Genomic DNA, 22994 nt, shown 5'->3' with positions numbered 1-22994 from the left:
CCCATTTTGTATAATATTTCATGAGTTCCTTGTTTTTCAATGCAGTGTAATATTCCATTGTGTGAATATACCAGAGCTTCTCTATCATTTGTTGATGGGCACTTGGGTTGTTTCCAACTCTTCGCTATTGTGAACAAAGCCTCAATAAACATGGGTGTGCTTATATCTGCTTGGGTGGTGATTATGGTTTCTTTAGGGTATATTCCCAGTAGTGGAATTGCTGGGTCAATGGTATTTCTATTTGCAGCTTTTTGAGAAAGCACCATACTGCTTTCCATAGAGGTAGCAACATTTTACACTCCCACCAACAGTGAATAAGTATTCCAGTTTCTCCACAACCTTACCAGCATTTGGTGTTTGCTGCTCTGTTGAATTTTGCTATTCTTACTGGGGATTTGCATCTCTCTTAGAGCTAGGGATTTTGAACATTTCTTCATGTGCTTGTCAGCCATCTGAATGTCTTTTTTTGGTGAAGTGTTTGTTCATATCCTGTGCTCATTTTGCAACTGGGTTGTTTAGCTTTATCTTGTGGTGCTCAAGTATTCTATAAATTCTAGATATAAGTCCCTTAACAGACATTACATTGCCAAATATTTTTTCCTAGTCTGTGGCTTTCCTTCTTACCCTGTTGGAAAAGTTTTTGGATGTGCATAGAGATTTTATTCTTTGAAGGTCCCACTCATCTATTTTATCTTCTCCTGGCTGTAGGTTTTTCAGGATGCTTGGAAGACTGGTTATGTTGTGGATTAGGGCTTCTAGAGTTCTTCTAAGCTTTTCTCTAATGAAGTTTATAGTCCTTGGTTTTAGTCCTAGGTCTTTGATCCTCTTTGAGTTGGTTTTTGTGTATGGAATGAGGTATGGATCTTGCTTGAGTTTTCTACAGATAGTTTTCCAATACTGCCAATACCATTTGTTAGAAAGACTGTCGTTTCCCCATTTAACATATTTCATCTCCTTGTCAAAAATCAGTTGACCATAGGTTGATGAGCTGATTTCTGGATTGAAGATATTGAATCCATGATAAATAGACATGCTCCAGTCTCCAACCCTGCTTCAGAACCCAGCACTGCTGGCGACCAGTGGGCTCTATGAAGTCAGGTTGGGTTAGGCCAGTGACATAGCGAGCCCTGGGGTCAGCCCTGAAAATGACAGGGGCCACGGAGCAGAGGCAGCAGGTACCTGCAGTGCCAGTGTTTCCTGAGTATAGCCTCGGGGGCTACACGTGGGGCTGCAGGGACCAGAGAGGTGGCCTCTCAGGAGCAGTGAAGGCAAGGCTGTCCCAGGAGTCATTAAAACCACCTCTTGTTTTGCAAAGGATCTTGCTGGATGGATGTCAGGCATATTGTGGGGCAGGAGAGCATGTCCTCAGGCTAGGGAGTGACTGTGCCTTGGCCAGCAGTCAGGATACATGCATGACATGATCAAACTACTTAAGGCCGTCCCTCTGACAGCAGTGGAACTCCAAGGAGTCATTGCAAAAAAAAAAAAAAAACATCGGGATGCAGTGGCAGGGTGTGTGTGTGTGTGTGAGAGAGAGAGGCTTTCAAGGTCACCTTCCCAGCAAGAATTCCTCTTAGGACAGCAAGGCAGCACCACTTCTCAACAAGTGGATCAACACAGGTAAAGGGCCAGGTTGAGAGCTGAGATGGGGCGATCTGCTGAGGGTGAAGGATGTCACGGTGATGCCCAGCCCCTTTAACTGTAGCTCTGTTGGTGGTGGCAGAAAGTTGTTTGGCTAGAATGCTGATCACTAGAAGAGGAAAAAGCTGGCTTGTGCTTGCAGAGACTCAGCCAGGGCTAAAGTGAGGGCAGACAGCTCAGCTTCTGTTTTCTGGTCCAGGGGAGAGCTGTTTGAGCAGAGTCAATATTTGGAGCTGCTATGTCTTTATTGACCCAGGCCCTTGGTAACCCAGGGTTGCTAGCCGGTTGTGGCTCTTTCCTGCCTGTGCTGACGGATGGGTAAGCTGCTCCCAGCAGCTGGGCACCCTTGGTCAAGTGCGCAGAGCCATAACTTTGATCTTGAATGATCTTGAAAGGGTGACATGCACAGCACCCATGGCCTTTGAAGTGTCACATGCTCAGAATCATAGTTTGTTGCTATGGAGACCTTCCCATCCTTGCTTTATCTAAAAAAAAAAAAAAGAAAAGAAAAAAAAAGAACGAATGAAAAACTTTGTCCTTTGATAATATTCAGCATTAGAAATCCAGGATTTTTAAGCAAAGGTGTGACTTAGCAGTGGTAGAGGGAAGTCCTCGCCGTATCATGAATTTAAAAACTGGTGACCAAATGGGCCCAGTGAAATTTCATGATGTTGGCAGGAAGCCCAAATGCTGTGGATGTCAGGGAAATAAAGGGGAAGCAGGATTAGTTGCCCCCTGCGAACTGTGTTGGGCATGACTGGCTGAGTTCTGAACATACCAAACCTATAAAGTAGGTACCCTTATTGCTTCCCTTCTACAGATCGGAGAACAGAGGTGCAGGGAGCTGCAGTCAGTTGCCCCAGATCATTCTACTAGTAAATGGTAGTGTTATGATTCAAATAAGCAATGTGAACAACTATGAGATACCATCTAATCCCAGTAAACAATCACAAAGTTCAACAGAGCAGCAAACAACAAGTGCTGGCGAGGCTGTGGAGAAAATGGAACACTTAGTCACTGTTGGTGGGAGTGTAAAATAGTGCAACCTCTATGATGCTTTCTCAAAAAGTTGGAAATGGAAATACCATTTGACCCAGCAATTCCACTACTGGGAATATACCCTAAAGAAACCATAACTGCCGCCCAAACAGATATATGCATACCTATGTTTATTGCCACATTGTTCACCATAGCAAAGAGTTGGAAACAACCTAAGTGCCCATCAACAAACGAATAGACAGAGAAGCTGTGGTATATTCTCACAATGGAATACTATGCGGCGCTGAAAAACAAGAAACTCATAAAATATTATAGAAAATGGGTGACCCTGGGGGACATTATGCTAGATGTACTATCTCAATCACAAAAGGATAAATACTGCAAAATGACACTGTTATAAAACAGGACTAACATGGGGGTTGAGGAGAACTAAAAATAGAGGGGATAAATAATGAACATTGGAACAGATGAGGGAAAAGACTATTTAAAAGGAATATATGTTTAGGCATTATTTGCATGACAGCAGTCAAGAATAAGAGGTGTGTAGTAAAGTGGATTTAGGGAGGAAATTGTGCAACAATGAGAATTTTTAAAAGAAAAAAGCAAACTGGAGAGGTTGTTGTTGTTGTTGTTTTGTTGTTATTGTTATTATGTGCCATCGAGTCGCTTGCGACTCATAGTGACCCTATGTACAAGAGCCCTAAACACCATTCTATCCTGTGCCAGCCTCATCGTCTCAAACACACTCATTCCCACCACTCCACTCACAGAATCGATCCATCTCATCAAGGGTCTTCCCCTCCTGCACAGTCCCTCCACTCTCCCAAACATGATGTCCCTCTCCAAGGACCAGTCCCTCCTTGCAACATGCCCAAAGTTTGTCAGAAGAAGCTTCAGAATCCTTGACTCCAAGGAGCATTCCGGCTTCACCTTCCCCAGGATAAACCTGTTTGTTCTCCTAGCAGTCCATGGTATATTCAACTCTCTTCTCCAGCACCACAGCTTAAAGACATTAATTCTCTATCATCCCTATTAATTGTCCAACTCTCCGGGGTAGGGAGGAAATTATGCAAAAGTGAGTAAATGGAAATCCAAGTTTTCTGTAAAATTTCATTAAAATCACAATAAAATTTCTATAAAGGGGGGAAAGAAATGTGGCTTCAGAGTCCCCATCTTATAACCATTATTATACTTTCATTGTTTTTGGGTGCCATGGAATCACCTTTGGCTCATAGCAACACTGCAAACTACAGATCTGAACCTCGCTTTATCCTGTCCCAACCTCATGCCCTCTGACTTGCTCCAGCTCATTGTAACAGTCACTCTGTTGAGGGACTTTCTCTCTTTTGCTGACCCTCTCTGTTCCCCAACATGATGTTATTTTCCAAGGACTAGCCCCTTCTGACAAGAGGCCCAAAGTACATGAGAGGAAGTCTCACCATCCTTGCCTCTTTCTAACCATCCTTACCTCTGAGGAGCACATCCTTTAAGACCAGTTTGCTAGTTCTTTTAATAGTTCATGGGATAGTCAGTACCCTTCGCCAACCATCCTGTATACACCTCTTAGAAGGAGAACGACAGACTTGTTGCTGCTGTTTGATGCTGTTGAATCCATTCCACTCATCAGAACTCTGTGTACAACAGAATCAAGCATTCCCTGGTCCTGCACTAACCTGACAGGGGCTGCTGTGCTTGCCCTGCTGCTGTAGCCACGTTTTAGATCATTTCATTGAGTGTCTTCCTCTCTGCCATTGATCCTTTACTTCACCAATATGGTGACCTTCACCAGGGACTGACCCCCCAACCCGCCCCACAATAACATGCCCATAGTACTTGTGGTGTCTCTCTCTCTCTCTCTCACACACACACATCCTCCCCGCCCCAGTCTTGATTGAAGTCTTTGGAAATGTGTACACTTTTTCATGTATACACATAGCCTTACCTTAATTTACTTCATCTAATTTTCCAGTAAAATTCCAAAAAACTCTCATTGCCTTCAAGTCAGAACTGACTCCGAAATGATCCTCCACTGGGTTTCTAAGGATCTTAATCACACAGGAAGAGACTGGCCATCTTTCTCCTGCTGGAGGAGAAAACAAACAAACAGAAACGCGGCTGGATTTGAACCACCAGAGAGGGGTGGCCTCTGAGTTAGTAGTGCAGCTCCCTTTGGACTAGTAAGATAAAGAACATTAGAGATGATTCCTGTTGTTGTTGTTGTTGTGTCCTGTCAAATAGGAACTGACCCATAGCCGACCCTTCTGCGGGTTTTCAGAGGCGGTAAATTGCACAGTAGGAGATTGCCCATCTTTCTCTTCTCCTGTAGCGCTGTTGATGGATTTGAACCATATACCTTTGGTTTGCAACTTCTTCCCACTATGCCACCAGCGCTTCCTTACAGAGGAATTATTGTTGTGAGGTATTGAATCAGAACCAGCCTATAGCAACCCTCCAGCAAGTTTTCAACGACAGTCAATTTCATGGGAGGAGATTGCCCATCCTTCACTCATGGAGCAGCTAGTGGATTTGAACCGAGTACCTTTGAGATCACAGCACAGCTTCTTACCACGTAGACTGCTTATTTTCCAGATGGAAAAACAAAAACTTAAAGAGAAGTTAGATGTCTGACTGGAAGGTCATACCACCAGTGGGAGGTGTCTATTTGGTCTGTGTGCCGCCGGGCATCCTGACCAGGCCAGCCTTCTGCCAGGAGCATACAGTCAGGGACATCCTGCTGGTGCTGTGACAGAGCACAGCATCCAAATGTGGCCATAGCCTGGGCATCAGCCCAAGTCTGCGTTCCAGCCTTGAGGGCTTTGCAAGGCCATGTGGCCAGAGACCCACTTTAGCATTATTTCTGGAACATCTGAACCCACACATAATCAATGACTGTGTGATCACACGGATTGTCATCTCTCCAACAATCCTCAATAATGCATGCAATGAGTGTTGATGCCTTGTTACATGCGGAATATTTACTAACAAAGGTATGTACGCATTTACAATGTAACTTGAAAGGGGAAATTTTGTATGCTTTGTATATTGAGGCTCTGTTAGTCTAGGGGGAAGGCATAATTGTATACACCTTATTGCTACAATAATTTATTTTTGTGTAGTTTGTCGACTCGTTGGCACATAACAACAGTTTGTGTAAGCTGCAAATTTTTGGTCTAATATGTATCAACAGCCTTTAAATGGTTAACCAGGAAGGCAGATTGACAATTAATATAGAACATTAGGAGAGTGCATTAGCTGGGTAACTTTAGGAATAACAGTGTCTCTCTTTTGAACTAACCTTTCTGTAAAAAGTAAATAAATGATAATACAAGGCTGAGTTATTATGAATCTAATCTTTTTTGGGATTGTTGGGAGCACTAAATTTATCTCATTAAACAAAGGAGTCTATAAGAAGTATATTTAATTTTCAGTAATTTAGGCCATGATTCCAGCTCCCTGCAGGATGCTGTTGAAATTGTCTGTTTAGAATTGCAAATGTGCAGCAGCGTGAGGGAAGCCAGCAGCTGAGCATGTTGAGCAATATTTACTGCACTAAAATGTCAAACCTTAAATATCTGCTCAAATTTTTGACAATAAAAATAGCAATTAGGGTTTTAAAGTCAAATCTCAAGCGTGCTCCTGTTTCCCAGGGTTCATTTCTCTCAGTTTCAGTATTCCCTCCCTGCCTGTTCGTAGAGAGCTCTGGTGGCCTAGAGAGTCAGGATCTGTTCTGCCATAGCTAAAGCGGGCAGTTCAGATCCACCAGCTGCCCCATGGGAGACAGATGTGCAGTCGCCTCCTGTGTGAAGACCTGCTTGAAGGGTCAGCAATGTGTTGGTCCTGACTCGGTGGCAATGGGAGAGAGCCTTTCTGTCTATGTGTGTTGGGGGCCACTCTGGCTTTCCCCTTTCCGGGAGCCCCTCCATCTCCCCCCATCCTCCTCCTCTGTCACCTCATCAGGGAAGAACAGGAAAGACCATTGTCCTCATCTCTTGGATCTGCCTCCTAACAAAGTACCGCAAACAAGGTGACTTAAAACAGAAGTTTACCCTCTCACTGCCTTGAAGCTGGAGCCTGAAATCAAGGTGTGGATGAGGACAGGCCCCTTGGAAGCTGCCCGCCAGCCATCCTTGACATTCCTTAGCTGGTAGCTGCATCACCCCCACCATCATCACCTCTGCCGCATCTTCACATGGCCTCCTGCCCTGTGTGTGTGTGTGTGTGTGTCCTGCATCTTCATCTGGCCTTTTTTCTTTTTTTCATTGTGGTAAACAGTGTTGTTGTTAGGTACCGTCAAGTTGGAATCAACCCATAGCTGACTCTCTAGTGGGTTTTCAGAGGCAGTAAATTGAACAGGAGGAGATGAGAGATCTGTAATAAAGCATGCGCCATTTCGGCAGTCCTCACATGTACAGTTCAGTGACATGCATGAAGTTCTCCATGTTCAACCCTCACCAGTATCTGTTCCAGACATTTCCATCACCTTTCATAAAAGCTTGGTGTCCTTTCTGCCTTGAGTCCTCCTTCCTGCCTGCCTCCCCCAAGACTTTCTCATAAGGGCAGAGGTCATCAAGCTTAGGGTCCACTCTCATGCAGGTTGAACTCATTTTCACCAAACTCACACTCGGTGCCATTGACGTACCGAGTTAACTCACCATCCAACGGGCTCTGAGCCTCTCAGTCACAGGGGAGGAGATTGCCCGTCTTTCTCCCTCAAGGCTGCTGGAGGATTCCCACCACCAGAGGGGTGGGGCAGCCTTTGGATTAGCAGCCCAGCGCCCCATGGACTGCACCACCAGAGAGCGACATTTGTTTTCACTGTTGTTGTTGTGTTCCTATAGTCAGAACTGACTCATTGCTGGCCCTCCAGCAGTTTTGTTGTTTTGTTTTATAAATAAAATTTTTATTTTATACTGGTTTACTTACAAAGTGCGTATACACTTTTTTCACACCAGATCTTGCCCATTTCCTTTACCCACCCCTCCTCCACCCATCACGTTGTGTGACCCTATGATTAACCCCCTGCCCATGCTCACCCCTCTGCTCCTAACCCTCCTCCCCCTTAGATCTTCATACACGTTTTACTTGTTACCTTTCTATTTCTACAATAATTATTTTATACAGTATTTGTCCTTATGAGACTGAGTCGATTCACTCAGCGTAATGCTCTCCAGTCCCTCCCAAGTTGGAAAGTGATTTTCAAAATCATTGCTCCTGCGTGCTGCATAGTATTCCATCGTGCAAATGTGTAACTTCTCAATCGATTCAATACCAGCAGGATTTTAGAGGCTGTAAATCACATAGGAGATTGCCCCTCTTCTCCAGCAGAGCAGCTGGTGGATTTGAACTGCCTGTCTTTGGACTGGCAGTGCAATTCCTTACTCACTAAACTACCTAATAGACCCTATTTACAAATAAAATCATAAACTTTGGGCGACACTACTCAACCCAGCACAGCCTCGCACACTTGTTGTGTAGACAGGAAAGGTGAGCAGGAGTTGGGACTTGGACTGCAGAAGGGGAGCTGTGCTCACCCACCCCTCCATGTGTGGGTGTCAGTGCACCGGGATGGCCGGGGTCACAGGACGTCACGTCACAAAGCCTGAAGGCCGGGAAAGAGAGAGCTGTTTTTCTGTCTTCTCCCTGACAGTTTGTTAAGTTTGCCAACATCGAGGAGGACACCCCATCTTACCATCGGAGCTATGACTTCTTTGTGTCCCGGTTCAGTGAAATGTGCCACTCCAGCCACGATGACATGGAAATCAAGACCAAGTGAGTAGGGCAGGTGAGGGAGGGCTGCTCAGCACAGAGCCGAAGCCACCAAGGCCTTACCGGGTTTTCTCACGCGCTTGTCTGAGCTCAGCGCTGTTTGCTTCTGTGCTGTTGCCAGAGAAGCTTCTGTGAGCTGGGGGCGCAGGGGCGGATGAGGCGCGCCCAGCAGCAACGTGGACCGGCAGGTGCACACTGAAACCAGAAAGCAAGCTGGACCTAAAATAACGGTCCTGTGAGCCCAGTTTGAGAGCTAGTGACAGGACATTGACTCACTCGTTACCACTGAGTCCAAACTGACTCATAGCTGACCCTCCAGTGAGTTTTCAGAGGCCATAAATTGCATGAGAGATTGCCCTTCTTTCTCCTGGAGAGCCATTCATTGATGGATACAAGCCACTTGCTTTTGGGGCTGGCAGTGAAACCCTTTACCTCCAAGGCCTCAGGACTCCCTGGACGCGATTATTCAAATATGCATGCATTTATTCACCCCAGATACACACTCACTCACCATTACTCATAAAATGCTCACCCAGGTCAATGACAGACACCCAAGTCCTTACATCGGCGAATCTCCCTGTGTCACTCACCTTGTCTCCTCGCCAGGAACATTCCAGCACTGGGCTTGGCGTGATCGGGTTTGTCCTGGGCGTGGAATTTGTCCTTCCATGGGGCTGCATTGTTCACTCCCTCTCCTACTTCCGGTTGCCTTGTCAATGAAGCGTCACTTTGAACAACCCCTTACGTTGGTTCCCCTCCTTCCTCACCTGGGGCACTCATCCTCTGCAAGCAAGACACATAATTTCAGAGTCATGTGTTGTGTAACCTCAGAACCGTGCTTCGTACTCACGGCCTCTCTCCACTAAACTGAAACTGTAAGCTCGGTGAGGGCAGGAATCTTCCCTTGAGGGCATTGCTTTGCTCCATCCCAAGTGCTCCAGCAGTGCTTAGGGAAAGCAGGCACTCAGCAAACATTCAGTGAGTGAATGACTGTTTCCAAATAAATATCTTGAATCACAGAATACACTTTCAGATACACACATTCAAACTGATGAAAACCAAACAAACAAACAACAAAACAATTAGCTCATGGGAATGCACTCATTGACATAGAAATAGAATCCCCCAAGTAAAATCATGAAGAAATTGATTGAAATGATACTGACACAGGCATGTAAAGGAGGCAGAGTCAGATTTGTGAATCAGTACTTATATGCAGTGTGCAAAATAATTGGTCCCTGCCTGTGAAGAGTGAGTTATCAAGCTGAGGAGGCCATGGGAGACTAGGGAGTATGTTTGAAGGGGGAAGAAATGGGGAAGGAGAGGAAGGGGACAGGCCTGAGCTGTCCAATCAAAGCTGCAGGCAGTGGTAGAGAAGCAGGAGGCTGGTGGACTGCAGTCGGTAGAGGTCAGCATGCCAGCTGTGGACACGTTCTCTGCTGACTGTCCCAGAATCCAGGTGACGGCTGCTGCCTTCATCACATCATCCCCTCAGAAGGCTCCCGGGCCAATTCCTGTGAAAGGGAACCTGTGTGTCTCCTTAAACAACACTGTTCTCCACAGCTGATGCTCTGGACCAGAGGGACCGGAAGTGAGTGGAGCCAGGTGATTCTCACATCTCCAAGGCTGCCTGTTCTCAGTGCTTCCAAGTCAGTATAGTATCTGCTGGGAGGTCCCAGGACTGCTGGACCGCAGTCTCCCGGCATCCCTGCAGTCCTCTCTTGAGCAGTCTCCAGTAATGCTCCGACAAGGCCAGCAGAGGAGGAGGGACACCCGTATGGTCTCCTCTGTGCTGACGTCCTGAGAGGGCACCTCAATCTAAAATGGTTGTGAAGAGATGAAGCAGGGAGCCAGGGTGGGGGACCGAGTGGGGCACATCCAGAAGCAGATGTTACAGAAACAGAATGTGAGACTGTACCCGGATGAGGCTGTCACAGGTGATGACAGTCAGGGCTGGACTTTCAGGAGGGGGAATGGGAGAAACAACCCTCACACAGACACACATACGCACATGCGCACACACAGACACACCCTCATGTGTGCACACACTCACATGCACACCTCCACACATCCTCACACACAAGCACATCCGTTCAGTCTCTCATACACTCAGTCATATTCACAATCTGTAACAGGAGGAGGAGGCAGGAAGACAGGCATAACCAGCACTGAATTCTGAGCATCCCTGCAAAGGTTTCTGAAGATCCCTGGCAGCGGGGCAGCGCCATGTGTGTCCACGCCTGGCGTCCCCCTCTGTGGAGGAGGAAGGCCTGGGCGGGAGAGGAGTCGCTGGCACCCATCTTCATTCCGCCTCGTCTTACCTGCCGTCCCCACTGGTTGCTCATTCTCCACCTTAGGCAGAGAGCAAGCCCAGAGCCGTGGCAGGCACACTGGCTTCTGTCATTAGTTGCATCATCACTGAGTGACAGTGATGTTACTGTCAATCGCTGTCCAATCAGCTTTGACTCGGCATCCTTGTGTGTAACATACAAAACACGGCCCGTTCCTGCACCATGCTCCTCATTGTTGGTGTGTTTGACACCATTGTTGTGCCTATTGTGACAATTCATGTCATTGATGGTTTTCTTCATTTTTACTGACCCTTTACCGATCATGACACTGATGATGTTAGGTGCCATTGAGTCAAGTAGGACCCATAGCAACGCTATGAGCAATGGATGTGAACCCTGTTCTCTCCTGTGCCATCGTCACACTTCCTGACACACTAGACCCCATTGCAGCAGCCACCCTGTCAATCCACCTGGTTGAGGGTGTTCCTCTCCTTGGCTGACCCTCCATTCTTCCAAGCATCATGTTCTTCTCCAAGGAATAGCCCTCCTATAACATGCCTAAAGTGTGTGAGGTGAAGCCTCATCCTTGCTTCCAAAGAGCACTCCAGCTGCACCCTCTCCAATATATTGTTCTCTTGGCCATCCATGGGATGTTCAGTGCTCTTCTCCAACACCACAGCTCAAAGATGTCAGTTCTTCTTCTGGCATCCTTATTCACTGTCCAGCTCTCAGATGCATAGCAAGTGATCAGAAAGACTATGGCCTGAATCAGATGCACCTTGGTTATTGAGTAGATAATCCTTGCCTACTAGGGAGCTCTGGTGGCCTAGTGGTAAGAAGCTCCACTCTAATCCCAAAGGCATATGGTTCGAATCCACCAGCTGCTCCACAGAAGAATGGACACTCTCCTTCCATGTGATTGACTGCCTCTGAAAACCTGCTGGAGGGTCAGCTTGGAGTCAATTCTGACTCTCCAGCACATACCAGACACCACCACCTCACCTACTGGATACTGTTAGAAGTTGGAAAAGAAGCTTTGATTCTGTGGCAGGTGCTGTGGGTTTGGAGAGAGACAGATGCCCATTAGACAAAGAGGCTGAATCTTTGGTGTGGTGAACAAATATGAAATTATTCACTATAGATTAGTAAGTAAGCACAAGTAGGCCAGTGCGTACCTTGCATGTTGGGTAATCTGACCCTGGGTGCTAGGACAACAGCAGTTTTGAAGACCTGAGGTGAGCAAGCCAGCATGGCTTACTAGCCCCGTTGGCTCCTGTGCAAGTCAGCGGGCTAGAAGGTCCCATCATGGGAAAAGGAGGGGGTGGTCTCCCTATGCTATTTGACCAATGCCACATCCTTAACCCCCAAAACATGCTCCTCTCCTTCCCTCAGAAGCTGGACTTCTCAGGTTCAGGGAGTTTGTGGACCCATTTTGCCTGTTTTTTTCTAGAATCCGAATGTCAGGCATCAAAGGTCTGCAGGGAGTGGTGAGGAAGACGGTGAATGATGAGCTGCAGGCTAACATCTGGGACCCACAGCACATGGACAAGATCGTCCCCTCGTTGCTCTTCAACCTCCAGCACGTGGAGGAGGCCGAAAGGTGAGCAGGCAGGCAGCTGGCTGGACAGGAGAGGGGACTCCGGGTGCTGGCCTGCGTGCTGCCTGGAAACCACACAGCTTGGCAAGACCTAGCCACAAGGCCAGCAATCTAGGCATTTGCGGCTTGTTTTGCAAATAAATATACAGCTGTCTCTGTCGGAACTGTGGGTGTGGCCCTCTGCCAGCCCCTGTCACCTTGACACCTGTGTTAACAAAAGGAGGACAGTGATTGTACTGGGCTCCCAGAGGGCAGGACATGTGAACCCAGATTTACCTTTGTCTCTGAAAGCAACAGGCCAAGGCGGTTTTAAAATGCCTTTCAAAGCTGCTAGTTACTAAGGATTTTCCCTCCTGACCTTCCCTCCCCCTCACTTCCTGAGGGTTTGACCAGCCAGCAGCCCCAGCCACAACAGGAGCTGCAGATGGTTGTTAACCTTGGAGGTCCGCAGGTGTGGATTCTTTCCTATCCCTGCCCCCTGTTCTAACCCCTCAGTGAAACGGGATAGCAGTAAAGTTGATGTTACCCACCACCTTGGCTGAGTTTAAAGTTGTCCAAAGACTTAGTGGGGTCTGGGCGGCTGGAGGGAAACAGGGAAAAGTGAATGCGCCCTCTGGCGGCCAGTTCTGGAACAGCAGCTCACTGCCTCGCTCTCACTGTGGTCCAGAGCTCCTGGGGCGCCTCCTTCTGTCCACATTTGGAACTGCGGACCCTGTCACTTGGTACTACAGAGTTAGGCTTGAACCAATTACGGTGGCTTTCCTTGCTCCCTCTTCCCCCTTTTGCCTTTCCTAGCCCTTGTGTTTCTCCCATCTTCTAATCTTATCCCTCTTTGAGCTGATGGTGTACGTGATCCCATCTGCTCTGTCCCTCATGAGGCCTGTGGTACCCAGGAGTCCCTCCCCCAAAAGCAGCTTGCCTGTCCCTGAGGATTTGTCCCTGGGTTTCCTCTTTCAAGCTCTCATCCCTTTCATTCCCAACAGCCCTGACTATTCCTGTGACTAGCGTAACCTGTGTCCAATCCCTGCCTCACTCAGACTTGCATCCATCCTTCTTTTGGTCCCGCAGTCGGTCGCCCTCGCCCCTCCAAGCTCCAGAGAAAGAGAAGGAAAACCCAGCAGAGCTGGCTGAGAGGTGTCTCCGGGAACTTCTGGGTCGGGCTGCCTTTGGCAACATCAAAAACGCCATCAGGCCCGTTCTTATGTGAGTGCTTCCCTGTTGCCTCGTCCATGTTTAAGTGCTTCAAACCCTGCGTATCCTCACTGGCTCCAGAAGAGGAGGGGGCATCACAGCTGCGGTGCTGTGGCTGAGGGGTCTGGGGGAGATCCCGACGCTGGTTTGCCTGGTCACCTGGCCAAGTTAGTGCCATCTCTGTGTCAAGTGGCCTACATTATGAAAGCACAGGCTACCATCCTCGGACAAACATCATTTTAGAGAGAGAGGTTGCTGGGACAGCATCTGAAGCTGAAGAGCCTGGCTCCTTTCTGTGTCCATTGTTGTTTGACCAGCCTGCTACTCAGGGGTGGGGACTGCCCTCAGGGCCCTTCCCTCATCCCACACCACACACTTCACTCACTCACCAGGAGCCACATGAGGGCCCCTCTTCCCACACACACCTCCTCTCTGTTACCATGCTGTGTTTCATAATCATTTCCCCATACTTGCTCCCTCACAGCCACCTGGACAACCATTCTCTCTGGGAACCCAAGGTGTTTGCCATCCGTTGCTTTAAGATCATCATGTACTCAATTCAGGTACTGGCAGCTCCCCTGGGCTTCCTCATACCCTCAGTTGCTCCCACCTAACCCAGTGCCATTCAAATGAGCTGTGAATCAGCTGTTTATTTTCCATCATGACCTCAACCAATACTTTCCCAAAATACAATAAAAAAATCATTCCTACCAGATATTTCCCATTTCCTTGGCCCACCTTTTTTTCCCCTTAAATAAAATTTTTATTTTGTACTAGTTTGCATTTGGAAGCAGGAGTGGCATCCACTTCTTAAACAACATGCCTCCAGAAACTCTATGAATTTTGATAAATGTCAATAGTTGTAGAGGGGCTTCAGGCCTTTTGTTCATAAGGTTGGTATGAGTCATGCTCAACTTGAAGGCAATCAACAGCAACAATTGGTTTGCATATAACTTTGTAAGCAAACCAGTATAAAATAAAAACTTCATTTAAGAAAAAATATTCCCAGAATAAAGAAAACATACAAGTTACAAGCCCACTGACTCCACGTTTGGCTGCCACCACCAGGTTGCATTGCTTACTGTAAATGCTTGCTCTCGGTTTTTAAGGAATCTTGGTGTAAGCTGATCTCAAGCAGCCCTTGAAGGGGCGTGAGTCCATAGGCCACCCTTGGAGCATCCAGTCCTAGTTACTGTCATGTCAGGACGATCCCATGTGTGTCAGAGTAGAACCATGCTCCATGGGATTTTTGGCATCCACTGTTTTGGATGTGGGTCACCAGGCCTTTCTTCCAGGACACTTCTGAGTGTACTCAAACCCCCAACCTTTCAGTCAGCAGCCAAGCACATTAACCCTTTGCACTGCTCAGGGTCATCCTCTAAGTTCACCAGGCTGAATCCTGTAGCCCCTTGTGACCCCTTAGTAGGAAGATCTGAGGCCAGTGGGGTGGAATAAATGACAAGGAAAAATAATTTTAAGTTGATTATGACCTGTCTGAAATGAAATACAGCTCAATTTGTTGCCACTGAGTCAGAACCGACTCATAGCTGACCCATGAGAGGGTTTTTCAGAGGCTGTAAATCACCTGGGAGGAGAGTGCCCATCTTTCTCACACAGAGCAGCTAGTGGATTTGAACTATATGCCTTTGGGTTGTCAGCATAACTCCTTAACCACTAGGCAACCCCAGGAAAAGCATGAAAAAGAGAGGTGTTCACTGGGCCTGGACTGCTTCCCCCTTGGACCATGTAGGGATGGACACCAGGAGGAGGAGTTGGGAGGCCCCCCCTGGTACTCCCCGGTGCGGGCCCTGGGTCCTGGTAGAGGGGACAGTGGGGGGCTGCTACCTGGGGACAGCACCATCTCCCTCCCACAGCCGCAGCACTCCCACCTGGTTATCCAGCAGCTCCTGAGCCATCTAGATGCCAACAGCCGCAGCGCGGCCACGGTGCGGGCAGGCATCGTGGAAGTCCTGTCCGAAGCCGCCGTCATCGCCGCCACCGGCTCTGTTGGTAAGGGGCCCCTGATGAAGGCCGGAGTCCCCTGAAGGGGATCAAACAAAGGGAATCCCCATACAAGGCGCTGCCACCCTCCAGGGCCCAGGACAGCAAGGTGGCCTCAGAGTCCACCAGAGCAGTGGGGACAGAGGAAGTGTGGCTAGAAGGGGCCGTGGCCAGCCTGGTCACCAAGGCGGGGAAGGACAGAGGGTGCAGCCCCAGCTTCAGGTCCCCCCACTGTGCTCAGGGCCCACAGTGCTGGAGATGTTCAACACTCTGCTGAGACAGCTGCGGCTCAGCATCGACTACGCGCTGACGGGGAGCTACGATGGCGCCATGAGCCTGGGCACCAAGATCATCAAGGAGCACGAGGAGCGCATGTTCCAGGAGGCCGTGATCAAGACCATCGGTGGGCGAGGGCGACCTCCGGGCTGGGGGATGGGCTGGCCTGCTGGATCCGGGCCCAGGGCAGTGGAGGACAGTCTCTAGCTCTCTCACCAGGACTTCAGATGAAAGGCCAGGAAAGGAAGGCAAACCCGCCCTTCACCCCAGTCCCCCCTGTGCCAACCTGGTGATTGGAAAGGAGGTGGCATGAGGAGGCAGACAAAAAGGGCAAGGGAGCAAAAAATCCTGGCGATATGAGGCCCTGCGCCCTGCAGAGCAGCCTGGAGAAGTGCTCAGACGGGAACCTGGAGTCAGGGCCGTGTCTTTCCACCCCTCATACCCCTACCCCTCCACCTGCAAGAGTGAAGCCCCTCAACCACATCGTCAGGAATAGTGAGAGGAGGACCCAGAGCTGAAAGAGTAGTCAGTGCCTCTCCCTTCCTCCTGAAGCAGAATCCCCAAATCTAGACCATTCCAGCCAGTGGTTTGCGGCTCGGAGCCGTGGGCCTCACCCGGCCGCCTCCGCCTTCCCCTCCGCAGGCTCCTTCGCCAGCACGTTGCCCACGTACCAGCGGTCCGAGGTGATTCTCTTCATCATGAGCAAGGTGCCGCTGCCGTCCCTGCACCACCCTGTGGAGACGGGCAGGACCGGGTGAGTCTCCACCCACACCCCTCCTTCCGCTGCCGCCTCGCATTCTCCCCCGGGACCCCTTCACCCGTCTACCTTACCACTCCTCACCTTACCACTCCTCGCTCTGCCCTCGCTTCTGTCTTTCTGTGCCCTCAATCTTTCAATTACCTTGGTGGGGAAACAGAGCCATTATGAGGTTGCCCCACCAAAAACCATCCCCTACCACAATCACCAATACCACCATCAATACATCAACAACAACATCACCACCACAAGTGGTGTCACCACCATCACCATTGTTACCACCACCACTATTATCACCACCATCATTACCACCAACATCGTTACCAGCATCACCATTACCACCAGCATCACTACCACCACCGTTGTTACCACCACCACCATCACCACAGCATCACTACCACCACCATTGTTATCACCACCACCATCATTACCAACACCACTGTTAACACCACCATCATCACCATCACTACCACCACCATTGTTATCACCACCACCATCATTACCAACACCACTGTTAACACCACCATCATCACCATCACTACCACCACCATTGTTACCATCACCGCCATCAACATTATTACCACAACCACCACAATTTTTACCACCACTATCATCACCACCACCACCAGCACCACTTACCATGGTTACCACCACAATCATCACTACCACCACCACCACCATTATTACTGCTATCGCCATCATCACCAACACAACCATTGCCACTACCATCATCACACCATCATTGTTACCACTGCCACCATTGTCACCACAACCAACACCACCATCACCACTACCCACAATTGTTACTACCACCACCACTATCACCACTACCACCACCACCACCACTACCACCACCACCACCACCACTACCTGGGGAGCCATTCATTCTCTGATACATTTCCTGGGTAATCTATCAAGATAAGCCTCATAGAGAAGGTAATCTGGGCATGGAGTCACTGCCCTCATCGTCACCCTGGTGATGGTGTTTTTGTGTCTGCTCTACAGGGAAAACAGGAACCGTCTGACCCAGATTATGCTGCTGAAATCCCTCCTTCAGGTAAACTGTGTACCCTTCCTGCTCTCCACTATACATAGACCATTCCTTCCAAGCAACCAAGAGAGAGCTGCCACATATAGTTTGCACAGTGCAAAAATGTGCCCAAAGGAACAAATAGGGGACTAAAATCAGCCTGTCTTCCACCCACCAACAGTGACCTGACACAGGGCTGCATAGTCCAGGGAAAGGGTGCACTCTGCTGGCCAGCCTGGTCACCCAGAGCAGGTGGGGGCCTAGTTCTCTTTTTCACAAAGTGTCCTTAAATACTGCTGCTTATCTTAAGTGGAAATCGATTGGCTTCCTAGAGGGTTCTGTCATTGTTCCCTGTAAGATTTTCCCCAAGCCTTTCCCCTCTCTGTTTCCCCTCCGCCTCGTGCCCAGCTCAGTCTCCCAGCTGCCATCCATCCTTCTCTTCTCAGCACCTCTTCCTTAGGATCCCAGCAGCCATCGCTGGAGTCTAGAGCGGCTGTTCTCAGACACCATTCCCAAGGCTAACTTGTTAAATCCTATCAGTTCCCTAGAGATTTTGAGCCCTAGTTTGAGTGGGGCCCTAGATTCTAACTCCATAAAATTCTCTTTTATCTATTCATTGCTGCCAAATCAGAGCGCCTCTGGATTCGAACAGCCAGAGTACACTGCTTTTGGGTTAGCAGTTTACCTCCCCACAGACTGCACCACCAGAGTTCATCTAAGATCTTTGCAAAAAGCCCTCCCATAGTCTCAGGCAGCTCAGCTAAACTCTGGACCTCCTGTGACTGGGTGACATAGTTTCTCCATCTCTCCTCACCTGTCCTAATCACAACAACTTTTTTTTTTTTTAAATTTTATTATTTTTGTACGTGTACCGTCAAATCAGATCTGACTGGTACAGGAGACTGCCCCTCCTTCCCCGGCAGAGCCTCTGGTGGATTCAAACCATGTGCCTCTGGGATTGTAACAACAACTTTTTTTAAATCTTTTGCCCCACATGGTATCCTTGTTAAAATGTAGGACTCAGTTCCTGGTTGTTGTCCGTGCAGACTTCAAATCTTCAGCCTAAGCTGGAGTTCTCTGCTCCCCTGTCCTCCCCAGATCTCACACCTCAGCGCTCACCCTGCCCATCTGCACAGATGAACTCTCATGCCTTCCTCACCCTGTTTCATGCTTATTTTCTTCCTGCTCATATTTTTATTAGTTTGCATACAACCATTCACATACATCGCATTTCATGCATGATGGTTAAGTTTTATACAATCTTTCCTTAACATTGTGCTTCATTCATATACATTGTGCTTTATGTAATCATTCCTACACACTGTATTTTATGTAGTTATCACTTTATTTTTATAATCTCTTCACACTGACACTGCCCACCTGATCTGCATACACAGGCCATTTCTCTGCTGAGTTTACCGTCACAATTTTGTATCCATATTATTTTTTTTAAGTAGCTTTGTACCTAGACCTTTGGTAAGGAGACACTTTGGGGAACTCAAGACGTATCCCTAAGATTATCATCAGTGATCACTGATGTGCGACATCCTCAAGGACCTGAATCATCAAAGGCGTTGTTTTGCCACACAGACAGCATTGCACGTCTTGCTGATTGTGAATGCTTTGGCAGCACGGCACATAATGTATGCGCCCACGCCAGCTGGCTTTCTCTTTTTTCCTTTCCTTCTCTTTTTTTAAAAATTTTTTATCATTATTAATTTTAATGAAAGTTTACAGAGACTGATGATTTACATTCATTCATTGTTGCACTTTTCTCCCTGCCCACCCCTTCTGTTCCCCAATTCGCTCTTCTCTTTAAAAGGTAAACTTCTTTCATTGTTATACAATCCCTCCACCCAGGTCCACTCCACTATGCAGCCTTTGTTCTGGACTCCTGTCATGACAATAACACCTAATCACATCAGAAGGTCCCTCTTAACAGCAAGCCCTTGGTACCAGATACCATGCATGTGTGGCCGTCGGCTCTTACCATGTATGTGGGGTCTAATTCTTCACTCAGCCCAGTTGGTCGTACACTGTCTCTCTTTGTGATTATCCATGCTGTTATTGAAGCATGATGCTTGTGGAGTGAAATTCTGCCAAAATTCAATTTAGAGGCTCCCCAACTCCTCTAGCACTCACTCATACTTTGCTTATTTTTTTTTTTTTTTGGATAAGGGTGAACTGTACTGAAATGATATAGCAAAACACTTGGCATTTCCACAATTACTGCCTGTACGATTCACTGACATTGTTCACACTTCCCTTGTTGTACAGCCATCATCACTATACAGGATCCCCTAAGTAAGAGTTCCCCTCTCTCCTCCCACCTGCTCCAGTTGTTGTTGTTATGTGCCATTGAGTCAACTACTACTCATAGCCACCCTATGAACAACATCTCTGACCTTGCCCTATTTATTCTGAACCAATCTCACCATCTCTGACACCCCTGACTCCATTTCCCCAGTCACTGAGTCAGTCCATCTCATCTGGGGTCCTCCTCTCCTGCATTATCCCTCTACCCTTCCAAGCATGATATCCTTCTCCAAGGATTGGTCCCTCCTGGCCACGTGCCCAAAGTAAGTGAGACAGTGATTCAAAATCCTAGCCTCCAAGGAGCAACCCGGTTCCATCCTCTCTAGGACAGACCCGTTTGATCTCTTGGCAGTCCATGGTATGTTCAGTACTCTTTTCCAGACTACAGCTCAAAGGCATCATTTTTCTTGTCATCCTTAGTGCTGTCCCAGCAGCGACTGATAAACTTTAATCTCTGTACATTTGCCTGATCTGGCAACCACTCACATGTCCACTGAGCCCAGCTAATCAGGTTAGCTGAGTGGCTGGTGGGATGTCCAAGAGGGTTTCCTGTGGCCTCCAGAGCTTAAGTGAAGGGGAGCTGGACTGAAAGAAATCTTTAGAGGATGGACACTTTAGACCTCGCATCTGCTGGCACTTCCTCCACATCCTGACGCCTCACTCCCACCCTTGGCTTCCGGCAGGTGTCCATGGGCTTCCAGTGCAGCAACATGATGTCAGCCCTGCCCAGCAACTTCCTTGACCGCCTCCTGTCCACCGCCCTCATGGAGGATGCAGAAATCCGCCTCTTCGTCCTGGAGATCCTCATCAGTTTCATTGATCGCCATGGCAACCGCCACAAGTTCTCTACCATCAGGTAGACTTGGGATCCCTCCTGAGCTGGTGGGCATGGGGAGAGAAGATTCCCCACAGAGTCTGTCTTCTTTGCCAGTAGCTTCACCACCAGGTGAATTCAGTGAGACCCACCAGGAAGCTGATCAGAGACTGACTCTGGGGGGTCCTGAGTAGGCAAAGGGAGTGGGCACCCTGATGCCTGGGACAGAAGGATGGTTATCTTTGTCAGGATTCCTGTGAGAAACTGTACCAGTGAGAGAGAGCTAGCTAGATGAGCCACAGATGTAACGCGAGAAAAATTTACACTCAGGAATTGGCTCACATGATTGGGGGAGGCTGGCAAGGCCAAAGTCAGGCAACAGGAAGAGTACAGGGTAGAATTCTGCCAAAATATGATTTTATGGCCTTATTATTTTAACACTTATTGTATATCATATTATTTATAGAGGCTGACCACACCTTTGTTGAAACTCTTTTCAGCAGATTAACTGATTGCATTCCCTCTGATTACTTTGTAAGCAGTAATCATAACTTACATTTTGTTACATCATGGATAGGAATTGGACTTGTGTTTGGCTAAACAACTGGGAACATAACCTTGGCAAGTTGACGCATACAACCGTGCACCATAGTGCTGTGTTGGAGAGGTGAGAGGTGAAGGCAGGCATTGTAGGGGATTTTCAGGGGAAGAGGGAAGACAGAGAAGTGAGACTATCAACAGGGGCTAAGGACTTGGGAGACTAAGATAAGAAATTGGATAATCAGGATTTAAGGGAAAGGGATAGGAACTTGAGGACTTGGGAGAAAATGGAAATTGGGCTAAGAAATAGGGTTGTTGTTGCTGTGTACTGCCGAGCCCAAACTGACTCATAGCTGACCCTCCAGCGGGTTTTCAGAGGCAGTTTTAATCGCACAAGAGGAGATTGTCCATCCTTCTCTCTCAGAGCTACTGGTGTATTTGAACTGCCTGCCTTCAGGACTGCAGCACAGCTCCTTACCACTAGGTCACCAGACCTCCCTTAACAGAAAAGAAAAGCAGCAAAGGGGCTTTGGGAGAGACTTAACTGTGTTGAGTGGCAAACCCCGTGACACCGTGGGAGGGCTGGCCTCATGCAGAGCTGAGGTGACCCCTCGCTTCCCCTTCCAGCACCCTCAGCGATATCTCTGTCCTGAAGCTGAAGGTGGACAAATGCTCCCGACAGGACACGGTCTTCATGAAGAAGGTGAGTGAAGGTGACCCCCACTCCGGAGGGCCTGGCCCTGTGGACCCTGTCTGCCAGCCCCTGCTGACTTTCCCTTTGCATGTGCTTAGTTGGGGGACCAGCAGCCCCCTAAAGGGATGAATCTGTCATGGAGGCTGAGGAGGAGCACCCCTGCTGGGCCGGTGCAGGGCCAGAGACTATGCTCTTCTGTGACTGGACTAAGACTGCATTTGGGCAGCTGCCTTTGTTGCTGATGTGCTCCCTCCAGGGTGCTCACCCCTGAGGGTGGAGGCCGCCACACGCCTGCAGCCCACTGGCCTCCCTCCGTTTTCTGCCTGCTCCTCCTATTCTCATCCACCCACGTGGCCTCACCTTGTCCCCATCCCTGCCCGCAGCATTCCCAGCAACTCTACAGACACATCTACCTGAGCTGTAAGGAGGAAAGCAACATGCAGAAGCACTACAAGGCCCTCTACGGCTTGCTGGCACTCATAAGCATCGAGCTGGCCAATGAGGAGGTGGTGGTGGACCTCATCCGCCTGGTGCTGGCTGTTCAGGTGGGCCTCAGCATGGGGTCAGCGGGAGGAGGACTGTGCTGGATGAGCGCTAATGAGACTATGATGGTGGTGGTGGTGGGTACCATCAGTCAGAAATAACTGACAACCAACACACAGTGGCTTTTCAAAGGCAGGAGAAGCATAGGAAGAGATTGCCCACCTTTCTCTTGCAGAGCAGCTGGTGGATTTGAACTGTGTACTTTTAGGATGTCAGCACAATTCTTTAACAAGAGTACAGAGTAGCAGCGGGTTGTTTTGGCATCCAGGAGTCTGATGCTCCTGATTAGCCATTCCTCTGTGATGGAGACCCCAAACCATGGTCCATTTGGGAAAACCACTGGGGGCTTTTAATTCATGACCTTAGCCCAGCCTCGGGTGAAAGGAAACCCAGAGAACACAGCCATTCAGAACCGCACTTCAGCCCTAAATATTTTACATGTCTCCCAGGAACTGAGTGAGACTCCCATGGATTCCCCTGATGCTACTCATAAATGATCCCAAAGCAAACTTGTTTGTCTAAAGACTCTCTGGTTCTC

The 22994-nt window shown here is 48.5% G+C and overlaps 1 protein-coding gene across 1 annotated transcript in view; it reads left to right on the top strand.

The window, feature by feature from the left end:
• The window catches only part of EFR3B (EFR3 homolog B (S. cerevisiae)), a 132482-nt gene that overhangs the window by 94743 nt on the left and 14745 nt on the right, over positions 1 to 22994 (top strand). The window contains exons 5-15 of the mRNA XM_006880620.1: positions 8288 to 8409; positions 12148 to 12297; positions 13363 to 13497; positions 13970 to 14048; positions 15360 to 15495; positions 15728 to 15889; positions 16405 to 16516; positions 17525 to 17576; positions 20549 to 20721; positions 21847 to 21922; positions 22297 to 22458. Coding sequence (XP_006880682.1) covers positions 8288 to 8409; positions 12148 to 12297; positions 13363 to 13497; positions 13970 to 14048; positions 15360 to 15495; positions 15728 to 15889; positions 16405 to 16516; positions 17525 to 17576; positions 20549 to 20721; positions 21847 to 21922; positions 22297 to 22458 — 1359 coding nt within the window. The remainder of the gene's footprint in view (positions 1 to 8287; positions 8410 to 12147; positions 12298 to 13362; positions 13498 to 13969; positions 14049 to 15359; positions 15496 to 15727; positions 15890 to 16404; positions 16517 to 17524; positions 17577 to 20548; positions 20722 to 21846; positions 21923 to 22296; positions 22459 to 22994) is intronic.

This window comes from Elephantulus edwardii, unplaced genomic scaffold (assembly GCF_000299155.1).
Source record: "Elephantulus edwardii isolate Elephantulus edwardi_28Jun2011 unplaced genomic scaffold, EleEdw1.0 scaffold00009, whole genome shotgun sequence".
NCBI classification, from domain to species: domain Eukaryota; kingdom Metazoa; phylum Chordata; class Mammalia; order Macroscelidea; family Macroscelididae; genus Elephantulus; species Elephantulus edwardii.
The sequence above is the reverse complement of the archived record's forward strand: the minus strand, read 5'-3'. Positions and strand labels throughout refer to the sequence as shown.